Source organism: Hesperophylax consimilis, chromosome 18 (assembly GCF_061612785.1).
Source record: "Hesperophylax consimilis isolate HC1 chromosome 18, BYU_Hcon_1.0, whole genome shotgun sequence".
NCBI classification, from domain to species: domain Eukaryota; kingdom Metazoa; phylum Arthropoda; class Insecta; order Trichoptera; family Limnephilidae; genus Hesperophylax; species Hesperophylax consimilis.
In genome coordinates this window covers 6,175,281-6,191,021 of record NC_142853.1, presented here as the reverse complement: position 1 = coordinate 6,191,021, position 15,741 = coordinate 6,175,281, and the positions used below count along the sequence as shown (strand labels likewise).

Here is a 15,741-nt window from a genome sequence, read left to right as displayed (position 1 = left end):
CACAATATACACAAAAAGTGATACAAATATTACATATTATTAGCTCAAAAACATTTCTGTTTGCGAAAAAATTATCGATGAAAATGTCTACTTCAGCACAATCTATCTTAGTATATAGTCAACGAATTTCGGTCAGAGAGCCAAAATATTGGCGATATTATTTCTAAATGTGTTCAGGTGAAACGTGCTACGACGTTTTTAACAATAGTAACTGGGAAAATTTATTTCAATATTGTTATTATATCATATATTAACGTAGTAATGGGTTGATTATCAACTGTTACTATTCGTACCACAGCAGTCATCCGCTTTTACAGCATATTCAAATGGTTTAAGGCGATGCACTTCGTCGTGTAGTATTTTAAATTGAGCCGCTTTCAATAACAACCCTTACGTAGATGGCGATAAGGTTTAAATTCCCGCTTAACACCATCCGCCTGTTTTGATTTATGCAAGAAAAAAACATGGCCAAAAAGTGCCTTTTATTTTATTTTGTGAATGTTCAGGCATAAATATTTAAATGTTTTTCGATCATTTTATAAATAATTTAATTTGCCACACTATACAATAAAATCATAACCGAAAACGGGTTCGTAAGTAGGAGATTTTGAACTTTAAAGCAGTTTTCATAGGCCTTTACATTATTTTTTTCTGTGCTTATAAAAAGACTTATCTAAAAAATACTCGATTATTTTAAAGGCCAAAATGTATTCTACTCGCAGTATTTAATTATCAGTAGAAGCGACCAATTTTCAAACCAAAAACACATGATTTTGCATAACTACGTATGGCATCGCCTTGAGAATAAACGTTTAATTAATTATCTTTTTAACTAGGTACAATGATTTTTAGGGAGATTGACACTGCGTGTTTTCCATCAAATAATGAAATAAGGTATACTAGCTTCGAAATTCCCATTTATTAATCAACATGACTCTCATAAATATGTCATTAGTACTTCTTCATGTAATCTTTAAAATATTATATTTTTTCCGTGGCCCCCAAAGCTTGTTGAGGTCCACTAGAAACATTATAGACAGTCCAGTTGAGAACGCCATACTAGAACTACAGGTATAATAATTTACGAGGGAGTCGGTGATCAAACAAAAACCGTGAGAATTGTTGCGGTTAGTCGTATCCAAATACATTGCATGATATTAATTGCACAGCGCTATGAATAACACGGTGATTACATTTTTTACTGTGCAATTCGCGTGCATCTTCATCATTTTACAAGGCAAAAAGTACTCCAATGGAGGCCAAAACATTTTTATAGCTGTTGTACTTTTTGTGATTTTTTTCCCTGGGAAAACCAATAAAACGTTTTACGGTTGTTCTTAATTATTTTTGCAAACGATTGACTTTTGGGTGAATTTCTTTTAACCATTTAAAAATAGTATGAAGTCATACAATAGCATTAAAGAAAAGATAGGCACTTAAATGTTTTCTTATATGAATCAATTATGCCAAAATGACTGTCCTAAAATTGGATGAAATTCTAGCTCACAGATAAAAAATATTTAATAAATTAATAGCTGTATTATCATCTGTAGATAAACACACAGATAAATAAACATTCGTCCATTTCTACTTCTAACAAATCTGGATGGCTGGTTATATAATATTAAAAAATAACAGTTTTATTTTATTGGTAAAGTGTGTTTCAGCACATTAATAGCCCTATAGGCTGGAGCAAACTTATTTTTATTTATTTATTCATGCTCTCCACAAAACGGTTATATAATATTTTATTATTTTGTGACATATGTCATAAGATAGTTGCTGAACTATCTGAAATGACGTTGAAAATATCGATGGTCAATGTAAAATCGATAAGCAGTTCACTGGCTATATTGCTTGGCACGTTCTGATAGGCAGAAGTCCTGGTTTTAGGCGTATAAAAAAGTGCATGGGATCTCCCACGTGTTTACTTGTTAGGCACCTCTTTAGTTAACTTCTTTCAATATATGTGGATTAATTAAGTTCTAGAGATTAGTTTAAAAACACTAGTTTTATGTTTTACGAAGGACTAATCGTAGTTACCTAAGCATATAAATAAATGTGGACAAAGAACGCTCCACCACAAGGCAACGATTATGTTGTAGGCTTGCCTTGCTGAATGAAATAGTTTGTATTGTCCAATAAAATATTTTCCGGATAAATGTATTTTTTGTAAATTAATTCCATTTAGATTCCAGAACTATTGCATGTTGAACTATCTTTGAGGTTAAACGCTGATTTATGGTTATTTGGAAGTACTTTGTAAACCCGTATTTGCAGAAATAACGTAGTAAGAACTTACCTTCTCTTCAATATCGCGGAAATGAGCACTCCTTAGCTAAAAGTATAACATTCATCACGATCACCGTGTTCCATCCATATCGCATGTCGATAAATAAATCTGAATCGGTTTAAAATGGTTTACGTGTGTTCACACAGTATTTCACATTTATTACTGCCTAAAGTAACTTCTATTCACTCTGAATCAATCTTCAACCATCAGCGTGGTCGTCGTCCCACGGGTCGGTAAGGAATCCACATAAACCGAGCGCTGTAAGGATGTGGAAAATGCTCTGCAATGCATGCTGCATGGTCTCTGCACACTCCAGATGTCAAGTTATACATATTTTAGCTTCTAGCTCAGTAAAGTGCCGGTATTGCAGATTTCTGTTTTCGCTTTATTTACCGCATAAACGCTAAATCTCATCATCTTCTCATCTACCAAATTGACTCACGGGTACTGTTATACGGGTAATTTAATATAATAATACATATGGTAATTTAACAGAAGACCGAGAAGGTGACCGAATGGCACGTAAACATATACAAGATAACAAACGACTGCGAGTCAAGTCAGATATCAAATAACAACGAGGTTGAGGATTTAAAAAAATATTATTAATGTGCCTGTTAATAAATTTGTAAGAATATTATAAATGCATATTTATCTGAAATAAATTTTATTAATAAACATAATAACAAGCTTCCACTGTAACGTTTGATTGTACGTGGCATCGCTCCCGATCGCCTCCCCGACCCGTATTCTGGTCCCAATACAAATATGCAGATCAGTGGGCTATCGGTATACCACATCCTTACAGCACTCGGTTTTCGTCCATTCCTTACTGACCCGTGGGACGACGGCCTAAATTTCATTGAAACTGTTAAAAAATCGACAACCTTGTGGAATAAATGTTGACATTGATTCCAATTTATCAACATTTAATCCTATCCTGATAAAAATTATGATGGCGATGCATTTAGTCGACGGAGAAAGAAACTACACTGAAAACATGCAAATGAAATCCCTGAGGCATGTGATGTACAAACGGCGTATAACTGATTTACGAAATGTAATGACTAAATAAAATAGTATTGTTACATATTTTGTCATATAGAGCGAATGAATTGAGAAGTGTCAGGATAGAAAATAAAGTCAGGGACGTCCTAGGATGATTCGTCGATCCGATGTAAAACTGTACTAGCTGACAATTTTTTCATATTTGGGTTTAGTCGGATCGAATCAATCTTTCCCTACGTAAATGTATAGGAAATATTTATTGACGGGTTAAATTGACCGTGTTAATTAGTCCTAAACGACAAACTGAGCTAAAATGTAATTGTACAACTGTGCTAAGCACATAGCATAGTTTTACATTCACATAAATATTATTTCTCTACCTGTTCATTTAGTGCAAATGAACAGGAACAGGTAAATATGTAGGTATTTGGTTGTAGTGTTACATTCAAAATTCTCTTTGATTTATTACCTAATTCTTATATTTCGAAGTTGTTGCGCGTGTAAAGCAATCCCAAAAGTCGTAATCTTGTTTAGAATTTGTAACAACCAACAAAATATATCTATTAACTAAAAACTGACTAGTTCCTTTGATCAGCTTGCCAGTGAGCTATTTTAAATTATTATTATTTATTTTAATATAATATTTTTTTAATTATTGTGTCGGGACCATTAAAGAACACGTATAGTATCCTTCCCACGTGGTAAAGCCGGCCTTGAGCCTGGTTTAAGGCCGTTTTAACCAAACAAACGCCGTGTTAACAAGTCAAGTTTTTCAATCTTCTGACCTTACGAGCCGCGTAATATTTACACCACATTTTTTAGTGAGGCTGTATAGGTGCAGGAATGTGTTGAAAATAATAGTTTTAAAGGCTGTTTTCAATCCTAGCTCGTGAATCGCTCATTAGCGCCTGCATCGTGCCCATTATAAATATTCTATCGTCTATCGGGTATTAGTCGATAATGGGTACATAGTCGATTCATGTTATTTATTTATATATACGACTAAAAAGGCTTTTACATAGAAGTGATACATGATGCAGTGTACATAGAAGAATATGTATTATGCAGGAGATATTGACAGTAAATAGATATAATCCATTTTAAAGAAGGTACAAAATACACACTTGTAAAATTGTGATTACAAGTATAATGAGAAAATATTAAAAAATATGAAGCAATTTAAGTAAAACCTAAGAGTAACATAAAGTAAAAAAGAAATTACAACAACACTACATATAAGACAAATCATTAAAACTAATTTACCAACGCTACTCTAATTTGTAGGATTCAACAAAGTGTTGGTGTAGATTATGCTTAATTCTATATATGGAACGAATAAATAAATCAATAGCACCCCCATACTTGTTGCCCAGATCATGCATCCTATTGGTCAGTGAGTGTGTCTGATAGTTGGTCGAGTATGTATTACAGAAGAATGTTATATATTGTCTTGTATTCCTAGTCGGCACATATAGTTTAATAGTGGCAAGGATGGCAGGACTATCAATTAAGTTGTTAATGACTCTGTGTAACACAACCAGGTCTGAAATAATTCTCCTGTCAGACAGTGTTATTAGATGCAATTGATTCATCAAACTGACATAATTAATGTGATCAATAGGAATTCCGAACTTAAAATTTACGTACTTAAGAAATTTGTGCTGAACTCTTTCTATATTATTGGAGTGAACTTTATATAAAGGGGACCAAATAGGTGAATTATACTCCAATTGACTTCTGACTAATGAAATATAAAGGGTTCTCATACAATCTATGGACTTAAAATCATTTGTTCCGCAAAGGAAGCAAGCCTTATTGGTTATATAGTTGATGTGTTCAATGAATGACAAGTTTTCATCGAATATTGCACCCAAGTAAGGAATGTTATTAATGGTATTAATTTAATATTATTTAATGTATATTCATGTAATATATTATAACGAGTTTTAGAAAATCGTATTACTTGACATTTCTGAATGTTCAAAAATAAAGCATTTTGTTCACACCATTGATGAAGTTGTTCTAAATTACTCTGTAAAATTTGACAATCGTATACATTTGTGTAAATAGTTAATATATTAACGATTTGTGATTTGTGGTAGTTGATATGTAGACAATTTGCTATTCATCGATTTGCTCTTTGTTGATTCAAACACCCGCCGGATATCGATCTTCTTTGCAAGGTTTCTGAAGGTCGATCGATCGGCGATTCGATTTCGAGTTGGCGTATTGTAGTATTTGTGGGTGTGGTTGAATAATCCAATACTCGTAACTAATCCATCAAGAATCAGATTACACTAGTGCCCTTCCCACGAGCAACGTTAATGTTTATTATTTGCAAGCGAAAAATACGATGTTCGAACCACTATAAATAATTTCAAAAAATTATTCACAATATCCATCAGCTATTTGACTGGAATAATCATTATTATCATTTTTCACTTTTGCAAAAAAAATTCTTACCTTATCATTTACATCCCCGCTTTTTATTAATGTATTATCTGCACGACATTCAGACTCCGTAGGTCATAACATCTATTATTGAAGGGTTCGTTCTTCTAGAAAAATGTGTAAATGAAATTTACTACCGATGGATTTAAAATTTCGGTAAGGACCTCTTTCACCAAAATCAAAGCGATCAACGCAATTTTCGGGACAAGAATTAGACTACTTTTATTTCTGTGGTCAACATGTTTAAATGTCAAAGTGACGTCTGCATGATTTTTACTGTTTAAAAAAAACCTGTTTAAACAACACAAATATTTACAAATGATAAAGATAATATAGACGGCCCCCGTGGTCGAGGGTTGAGGTCCTCGACAAAGAATCCGAAGGTCGCAATTAAATTGTATTAGTTCATATTTTTCACGTATATTTGCGGCACGTTTTAGAGAGGAAGCACCCTCAGTGTCGCCCTGGGCGTATAAGACATTCAGTATTGAGACGTTGCTTGAAATGGCTTCAGCCGTGTTTGTTGACCACATCTGAATAGCCACGTTCTTCCCCATATTCCTTTTCCCATCCCCCTACCCTTCAGCCTGACAACATCAACTTTGTAGATAGATACAGAATTAAATGTTTTTAGTTAAACCATTTTTTTTAATTTAGAAATTGTTCGGACGCTCTGTCAAAAATGACAGTGAAGAGGAAATAGCGGTAATTCTTTGCTATTTCTGCCACAATGTTTAAAAAATTTACTTAACTAGGTACTTATCGTTCACTTAGTTTTGATTGGTGAAAGCGGCCTTAACCGTTAGGTACTATTTTTTATGAGAGCCAAACAAGCTTACAAAATTAACAATAGGTACTTAGCGAAAGTTGTTTCATTCATACTATACAATTATTTGTACAGGAACTTAATATAAGTGGTTCAATAGTTATTATTTGAATCGTTTAATTGAAGCCCGGAGCTTCCACTAAATGTCTTGTTTGTCTTCCTATCCGCGAGTATATTTTTTTATCAATCGTCTCTGCAATTAAATATTGCCGGCCATATCCAACCTGGTTCACATTTCCAAAACACGAGTCAACAACCTAATAACAGTCACAGTCAAACTGTTGGGCAAATAGTCGGCCTTCCCGCGTATTCAATAACTACTAATTAGGGCTGCCAACCATTTCGATAGTCCAATACATTTATATAGAAAGGCTTTTAATGCTTAAATTTAAAGTTTATGTAATGCTACTTGCAGTCCTTTTTGATTGAGCTTAGCGAATTCCTGTTTCAACTCAACCGTTTTTTTATAAATTTTATGTGAGAGAGTCAAGAGTCCCAACTGCTCCCGACTATCTGGAACCAATGAGATTATGACATCCTCAATTCGGATATGTTATGAAGCTGAATGTAATAGTAAAGAGGAAGGAGATGGGGAGGAGGACAGTGGCTATTAAGATCTAGTTAACAAACACGGCTAAAGCCATTTCGAACAACGCTTCAATTCTGAATGGTGTTTTTACACTTACAAGACGGAACTATATTCCACGTGAAGAAAAAAGAGTGCGAATTTTTTAAATAAAAAACACTATTAAAAAATTGACTGCATACGCATACCCATATCCTAACAAAATATTAGTAATTCAGAATATAATAGAACACGTGTTCATGTAGGTGGCCTTGTCCCAGTAAATATAATGGACGAGATTCGAAAATATTACATATAATATTGACATATTCGTGCTATACTGATAGTTTGTTATTCAATTTGTCAATGAATTCGTTATAAGCATGCAGTCCCATTTTTAACAGAAAAACGAGTAATTAGACCATCTTAATTTAATATTTAATCAGTAAGTTTTCTCCGTGCATTCTGGGACGTGCCTCAAGCATACAATATAATAATTTTTATGAATTAGTTGTAAAATAAGACAAATTCATCAAATTAAATGAATTTGCGCACGCCGGTATTTGAACGCGCGACCTTCGAATTACTAGTCGAGAGCCTTATTGTGCCTCATTGTAGGCTGTTTTGCTAAAAACCCTTTAGCCTTTTAGTGAAATAATCTGTAAATTTGGCGGCTTCGAGTTTTGCATCACCTCTGTAAATGCTTTAGATTAACAATTCATTGTAAATTATCTCGAAAAACCTACAGTTTAGTAAAATTTCAGAATCAGCCGACAGCTCATCGTAAATTTTCACGATTTACCGACAATTCTCTATTAATTTTATCCAACAACTTACTGGTTATCGTAAATATTCTCAATCCAGAACGAAAGACAATTTGTTATAAATCGTCACAATATTTCTTTCAAAATTTACTCATTCACTGTGGTTATCACAGTGATTAATGATTACAACATCGCCTGTCTCATTTTCCCAACTTTATTCCCTTTTTTAAAATAATCTTATTTGAATTTCAATTTTGTTTTCGGTAATGAATGAATGCGAATCTTGGAATCAGAAATTAACCCACTTCCCAATATTCGATCGATCTGAAACTCGGCGGAAAGACACGTAACTCGAAATTAACAGTACATTCTATCAACTTTTGGTAGCAATCAAAGTAAACACAAGCGGACTGTATGCATTTTTTAAATCGGGTGACATTGCAGCTGTCTACAACATACGAAATAAATGTCGGTCCTGGTGAGGTAGAGTTATCTACTCCAGTTCATGGATAGAAAGGTTTAACCCATTTACGCCCAAGACTAAAGTTATCGTAGAAAAAAGAATAAATTCATTTTATGTCGTAGGAAATAGAGATTTTTAACAAAAATAAAAAAAATATATTTAATTTTTTTTTATTTACTATAAAAAAAGTGCCGTGCTCAAATGGGGACACTGGGCACATTCAGTATGGTATTTCTCGAAGGATGGTTTTTCAATACACAAAGTTTTTTTGCATTTTTTGCACTCCTCACGTGCCTTACTATGGCAAATAGTGCATCGTAACTGTTTTGTCAACTTCTCCGGAAAGTGTAAATTCAAACTGTAAATTGAGCACTATACAGAGGCTGATGGGTGAAATTGTAGCTGGTCCATCTTCACGTCGTTACTAAGTATGTGTAGATCGAACATGTATGTAAATAACACCCACCACCACTTCTTGCCTCGTATTGAAGTTCGATACGTTGAAATCGACTGATCGGCTTGATCGACACCGTCCATGCCTCTGTTGTAATTCATAAATACTTGAGGAATATTTTCATCGATTTTCTTCTTTTCGATTGAGCTCGGAAGAAAATTATCGTAGTTTGTTCCCATTGTACAAACGCTGTTATCCAGCCAGCGAACAAACAATATTTTATTGACCGTGTTGAACCGGTCGTCAAAGTCAGCACGACTTTTCTTTTTCATCTCCTTGACGGGTGTGAGAGGAAATTTGCAGGTCCTACCCTCACGTACAGTTCCTGTAGCCAGATTCCCATAGATCCCGCAGCAATGCATAGCTAGTGAAAAAATTATCGAAGAACACAACATGGTCTCTAGGATCTGTGTTTAGCTTGTTCAACAGGTTTTTCACAACTCGTGTACTCAACGGCTCATTGGTGGGTATTTGCGACTTGCCGCAATAAATATCAAAATTGTAGCAGTAGCCATCAGCACTAGCGAGCATCCAATTTTTATAACCGAAGCGTACAGGCTTACCTCGAATAAATTGTTTCGACGGATGACGTCCAAAATATTTCACCATGGATTCATCTATTGACAGATTTGTGTGAAACACTCCCCATTGCATAAATTTCTTCATGAGAACCTCAGCAAGGGTTCGCATCTTGAACATTTTATCTGATGTTTCAGCAGCTACAGTATTATCACAAAAATGTTGGTACATTTTGATATCTAAAAATCTGTTTCTCGTCATTGCCTTAGAAACAACAGGTACATTACAGTCCTCGTCTAAAGACCAAAATAGACGTTCGCGAGGCAAAGTGTGATAACCAGATAGAGATAGAATGCCCAAAAATGTTTTCAACTCACCGACGGTAATATTGATATCATGTTTATTGTTTTGTGATGCATACAAATCAGAATATTGAAGAATCGAATCGATTACTTCCTGATCAAAAATCTTCTCGAAAATTGAAACAGGATTTTTACCTTTGAGATCAGTAATTAGGTTTTTGCATCGTTGTTGTACATTATTCTCATCAAAAGGCATGTGATCGTAGCTAGGCTCGCATTTACGCCAACGGGGCCCAACATTGCATCGTTGCCTTCTAGCGGATTTCGACAAAGGCTCTTCATCAGAACTGTCCCAATCTTCTTCGTTTCTGTTTACAAAAACTTCGATATTTCCAGGAATATCTCTTGGCATGTCATTGGTAATAATATTGTCTTCATCGCCTTCTTCTTCGTCAGTGAGGATACTTGTTTCTGGGGGAAGAGCAACGATATCAAATTCAACATCTGAGTCCTCTTCTGTCATAATAGCATCAAGGGCCTTCTGGAGTCCATGATAGTTATCGCTTACTTCAAATTGCCGTTTTGACATATTTATGTGCAGTCAAAACTCTGTAAAAAAAAAGAATAATTTACTCTTTATGTGCCCACTGTCCCTATTTGGGGACACCAACAAAAAAAAGTAGTTCACAGTTCAGTAAATTATATATTTTAACTTATCAAATTTTTATTCCAAAGTAAACAAAGTGTTCAATAAGATTATGTAGAAAAATTAAAAATTTACGAACGTAAACATATAAAAAAAAATACTTACATCACCGCGACTCTGAGATTCACTTTATTTATGACACTAAAATACTTTTTATAAATGGTGTTATCCAAAATGTTTGATATAAAATGTAAGACACATCAATTAACTCGACAATAATGCACTGTTAGCAAAACTGATCACATTAATAACAAAATGGTGGGTAGATTTGAAGGCGTCCTCGTTTGGGCACGGCAGGCGTAAATGGGTTAATCAGTGACAAAAAAATGTTTTACGTATGTTATAGTTTTATGTTTTAAGACATTTTAAAATAGATGTATACTAACACCCATATTATACAATTTACTAACACCCACTTCGACCATATTAAAAAAATTCCCAGTTTTGAAGATTCATAAATTATATTCAATACAAATACTAACTTTCCTTTACAAGAACCTAAACACATTTAAAACTTCACAAATTTCTCGCAATAGTAGAACAAGGCATGCACACCAAATACTTATACCAAAAACCAACACATCCTTTGGACAAAAACAATACAGATTCCAGGCCATAATACTACACAATATAAAACATCTAATCTTACAGAATACAAAAAAACTTATATGGAACTGGCTACAATCCTTTTAATATTTAATTTTGTTATATTTCACATTTGTTTTTGTTAAAACTATGTAAAAATCGATTTTATATTTTAATTTTTATTGTTTCTCTGTGTAACTAACTCCACTGTATTGTTTACTATTATTTATCTTTACAATTGAAAAAGTCCTCCACAACACAGGTGAACTCTTAGCGTGGAGGACAATATACTATACCTTTGTAATACTAATATATTAAAGAATAAAAAAATAAAAAAAAAATAAAATAGATAAAAAGAACTTCCTCTGTTTAACATATTTTCAACAATTTACTAGGAAGATAATAATTTCGACAGCCCTAAAAACTTCAAACGCAGAAATTTACCGGCTTTACTTTCTTCTTCCGCTGCTTAGCCCGGGGCGGCATTCCAACAATTGTATAATCGCCGAAGATGGAATCGTTTTTACCTTCACTTCTTATTGAAAAGGTGTACCGTGTAGTGTGTTGCCGATCTTTCTGATAGTCAACTAACGTGTTCTTTTTTTTCTTGCAGTTCCCCGTCGGCAGTTACCGAGCGAGCGCCAACTGCACAAGTCGCGTTGGAGGTTGGAAGAACCTCGTTCTCTGCGACCAGTTCTTGTGCTTACGTCCAACAGTGGTAAATCAAAATTTACAATCCAGTTCGTCGGGTAGTAGGCATTCTCAGCACCTACCTACATTCTGGTGTGATTCATAAGCGTGACGTTTTAACATTCTTCGATTACTTAATTGTGTGATACGATTTTTCTGTGATATAATTTTGATTGGTGCTTGCGAAAGAGATCTAATTGTTATTGTTCATCGAAAATGCCAATTAAAATACGTATAATAACATGACGTTTCCTTTGAGAAATTGCGGCATGTTTTGAATCTGATATGAGAATCGTTCGATAAGAAATTGTTGAATTCGCAAAATATTTCCACTTGACCAAAAAAAACCTAGGATTGCAAATATGTTTTTCAAACCCTCATTACGAGAAAAATTATTGAAAACATATTTTTTTAACTGGTACTGCACTATTTAAGTGACAGGCGTAGCCACGTTAAAACAATATTTATGTAATAACAAAACTTCTTGTATTTATTATTTACGTAAATTTAAACGCGAGTCAATAATGTTTGAACAATAGTCAATAGACGTACGTGTTGTGTTGTGACGTGATTTAGTTATATTTTAAGTCGAATAATTAATTTTCAAGTCTCATAGGTCACTCAGGAAATTTTAATATATTTTTTTTTAATTCTTTGATTTTATGTCCGGGTTAAATCTTCCACATAGGAAAGACTAAACCCTTCCACACAATTTTCCACAAATGATCATCTAGTCAATCAACATTATGCAAGAGCATTATATAAGCAAAATAATACAAAACAACACGTCAACTCACCAGAGATCAAATGGGAAAATAATTCACCGACTCCAGATATTTTCATATCAGAGGGTTCGGCTCGGTAGAACTCCTAACAGGGCCTATAAATCCTATTGATCCCTCAACATAAATATTTAAAAAATCTTTCGTTATCCCACATGTATTTAAAATAACTAAAATGTATTTGAATTATGTACCTAATTATTATTCCAAGAACAAAACACGTATATGTATAGTATTAGATCATCGATACTTTGTATCTCTAATATTTCACTTACAATATTAACATCACATACAATTACAACGTTAAAATCCATCATCATCATTAATGAGATGTTGCTAAAATACAGTGGCGTAGTGACAATCTTCCGGGCCCCGGGCAAACATGTTAACCTTTTTTATTTAGGTTTTATGCAATCAATCTCTCCGACGTAAGCGAAAAAATGTTTTTGGCACCTTTCACCAACTAAGTAATCACCCATACAAGGAAGGAGAACTTTACACGCTAGTTATAATTAGTCAGTTTTTTAACATGCATATTCAAAGCACACATCCTGTTATAAATTGATTTAACTCAGGAAAGAGATTTATGCGCTAATATTTTTGGGATAATATATTTTTTTTAACAACACGAAGAAAAATGAATATTTTTGATTTATTAAAAATCTCTTCAAATTATTGGTAAAAACGGGACTGCAGACCGCTTCCTAATAGACTTTTAGAAAATTCGCAATAATATCGGATCACGTGTTCATGCATCTTCGTTTATCTCAATAATATATAATGACGAAATGCGAACACGTGTTCCGACATCGTGATAATTCATTAGTATTTTACTAAAACGTTTTTCAGGAAACCTATCAATTCATTCGTTAATGGCCTGCAATGGCCTGCCGTTTTTAACCGGATAATGAATAATTTGAAGAGGTTCCTAATAAATTAGCAATATTTTTATCTGTATGTTTTCTTCATGTACGATATGAGCCCTCATCCACAAACATTTAGTATGCTTATGAAGGAGAGATTGCCTTGTCGCCATTGATGTATTGTATTTAGATGAAATATGAAGCAAAAAAATAAGTTCCGCTTTTTTACCTCCACCTATCCTTCAACTGACCTCCAACTCTCCCAACTAAAACTACCGAATCCGGTCTAGACGCACCGCTTATCGCGTTCGAATAGTGGGACAAATTTCGACGAGATAATTACTACACAGTTGGGTCTATAATTGTAGCTCTATACTTGCCGACTTTCAGTTTAGAGATGAGCGCTTATCTTTCAAGTACCAATCCAGTAATTTTTTATATTTCTTCACGGCTTTTACGATCTCTTGGAATAATAAAAATGGTATCTTCAGTGAACATAGTTTGAATATTTTCCCATCTATTCTATCGAGATCTTCTTGTCGATTCTCTAATCTACATTCTGTGTACTCTGTTTTAACGGCGACTCTCTTTATTTTCCCAGGTGGTTCAGTATTTGTGAATAATTAAAAGTGATTCAACGAAGAATAATTCCGAAGTGATGACATCTCAGTGAACCGTCTTTGACTATTGACCATTGGTAGTTTATTGTGTTTATTTGTGGCAAGTGAAGGAATGCAGCAAACATGATGAAGCTCAATGGATTATCTGACAAAAATGGAGCCAATTTTACGGCGCGACAACACATGAACTATCACTCCAGCGATATGGGTAAGGATTTTTTTTATAATTAACTAGCTGTACACCGCCATGCGTTTCTGAGGCCCAGTCTCTGTTCAGACAGATAAACAATAGATAATAATAAATACGAAACAATAATTTGTTTTTACCTGTCACAGGTGTCATCTATATAATATAGGTATATAAAACCACACGCGTTTTCGAATGCAACTTTGTGTCAAAATTTCAAAGCAATGTATGAAGAACTTTCGGAAATTTAAGATTTTGAATGAACGAACATTTACATTTTTGTTTATTTAGAAGATTGTTTTTATTATTTTATAAATGTTATTTGTATTAATACATCCAAGTCCAATGTTTATATCTATAGGGTTTTCCAATAAGAGTTGTTATTTTGAATAGCCCGCCATTTCGGTAGATGATACTTTTGAAGCTGTCATTTTTTGACATTTGACAAGTAGAAACTACACCATTAATAAAAATGGAACGATACACGCTTCAACAACGCATTGAATTATTAAAATTCACTTGAGTGAATCAAATGCAAATCATCTTGAGTGATGAGGCCCATTTTCACCTCGGTGGCTTCGTCAACAAGCAAAATTGTCGCATCTGGGGCTCGGAAAACCCAAGAGTTATTGTTGAAAAGCCTCTCTATCCTCAACGTGTACTGTTTGGTGCGGTTTATGGTTCGGCGGAGTCATTGGACCTTACTTTTTCGAAAATGAGGCTGGAGCAACAGTTACGGTGAATGGATTGCGCTATTGAGAAGATGATTAATTATTTTTTATGGCCGGAATTGGATGGTATTGATCTGGACAACGTTTACTTTCAACAAAACGGCGCGGCGCTACGTGCCACACAAGCAACGAAACCATTGATCTTTTACGATTAAACATCAAAATAACACCTCTTATTGGAAAACCCTGTATAAGTATAAGACAGTAGTTAGCTGCTGTTTCGCTTAAGGTTAAACGTAACGTGCATTATAATATAGGCATTGCATAGCATTAATTCAATTATGTCATTAAAATGCACTTTTTGCAAGTTATTGTGTAATATGATAAGACGATTTTTTTTTGTTCACGTCCGTACATACGTAATACGAATATTAATAAATAGTTTTGTCCGTATAAAAAACTATACTTTTAAGAAGGCATACAAATACAATATTGTTTTTGTCTGCCTTTCTTGAAGGTATTGGGTTTTAATACGGACGAAACTATTTATTCATATTCATATTGCATACGTATAGTAGTATTGTAAATAATAACGTGCAAAAAGCGTATTTTAATGAAATATTTAAATTAAAGCTATCTATGAATACGTTGATTATAACGAACGTCACGTAAAGGGAATTTAAATACGGAAGAATGTTAATTGCGAGTAATAATTACAATCGTTTTATTTGTTGTAAAAGTAACGAAAGTAATAAAAACTTAATGCCATAATTAATAAAAATATTATAAAAACAAAAATAAGAATACGAAATGAAGTTTTGTTCTTCGCTCTGATTACGGTCAGGTAAAACTGCGATAAAATCGTATTTAATTTTTGTTGTGATTTATTCAGTAATTAAATTCCGGTGGCTAAATAACTTTCATTTTTAGGTTTCTTGATGAAATAGTATCTATGTAAAACTTTCTGGTTGAGAAAATTCGCAATGTTTGTC

General features: G+C 33.7%; 1 protein-coding gene across 2 annotated transcripts in view; it reads left to right on the top strand.

Moving 5' to 3' along the window:
• The window catches only part of LOC149415289 (echinoderm microtubule-associated protein-like 1), a 191,891-nt gene that overhangs the window by 61,152 nt on the left and 114,998 nt on the right, over positions 1-15,741 (top strand). Inside the window, exons 2-3 of one of the 2 annotated variants that reach the window (XM_089642463.1) lie at positions 11,550-11,654; positions 13,873-14,099. In XM_089642463.1, the coding sequence (XP_089498589.1) occupies positions 14,015-14,099 (85 nt within the window). In that variant the 5' untranslated portion in view covers positions 11,550-11,654; positions 13,873-14,014. The remainder of the gene's footprint in view (positions 1-11,549; positions 11,655-13,872; positions 14,100-15,741) is intronic. The other variant, XM_089642464.1, reaches the window with a different exon arrangement.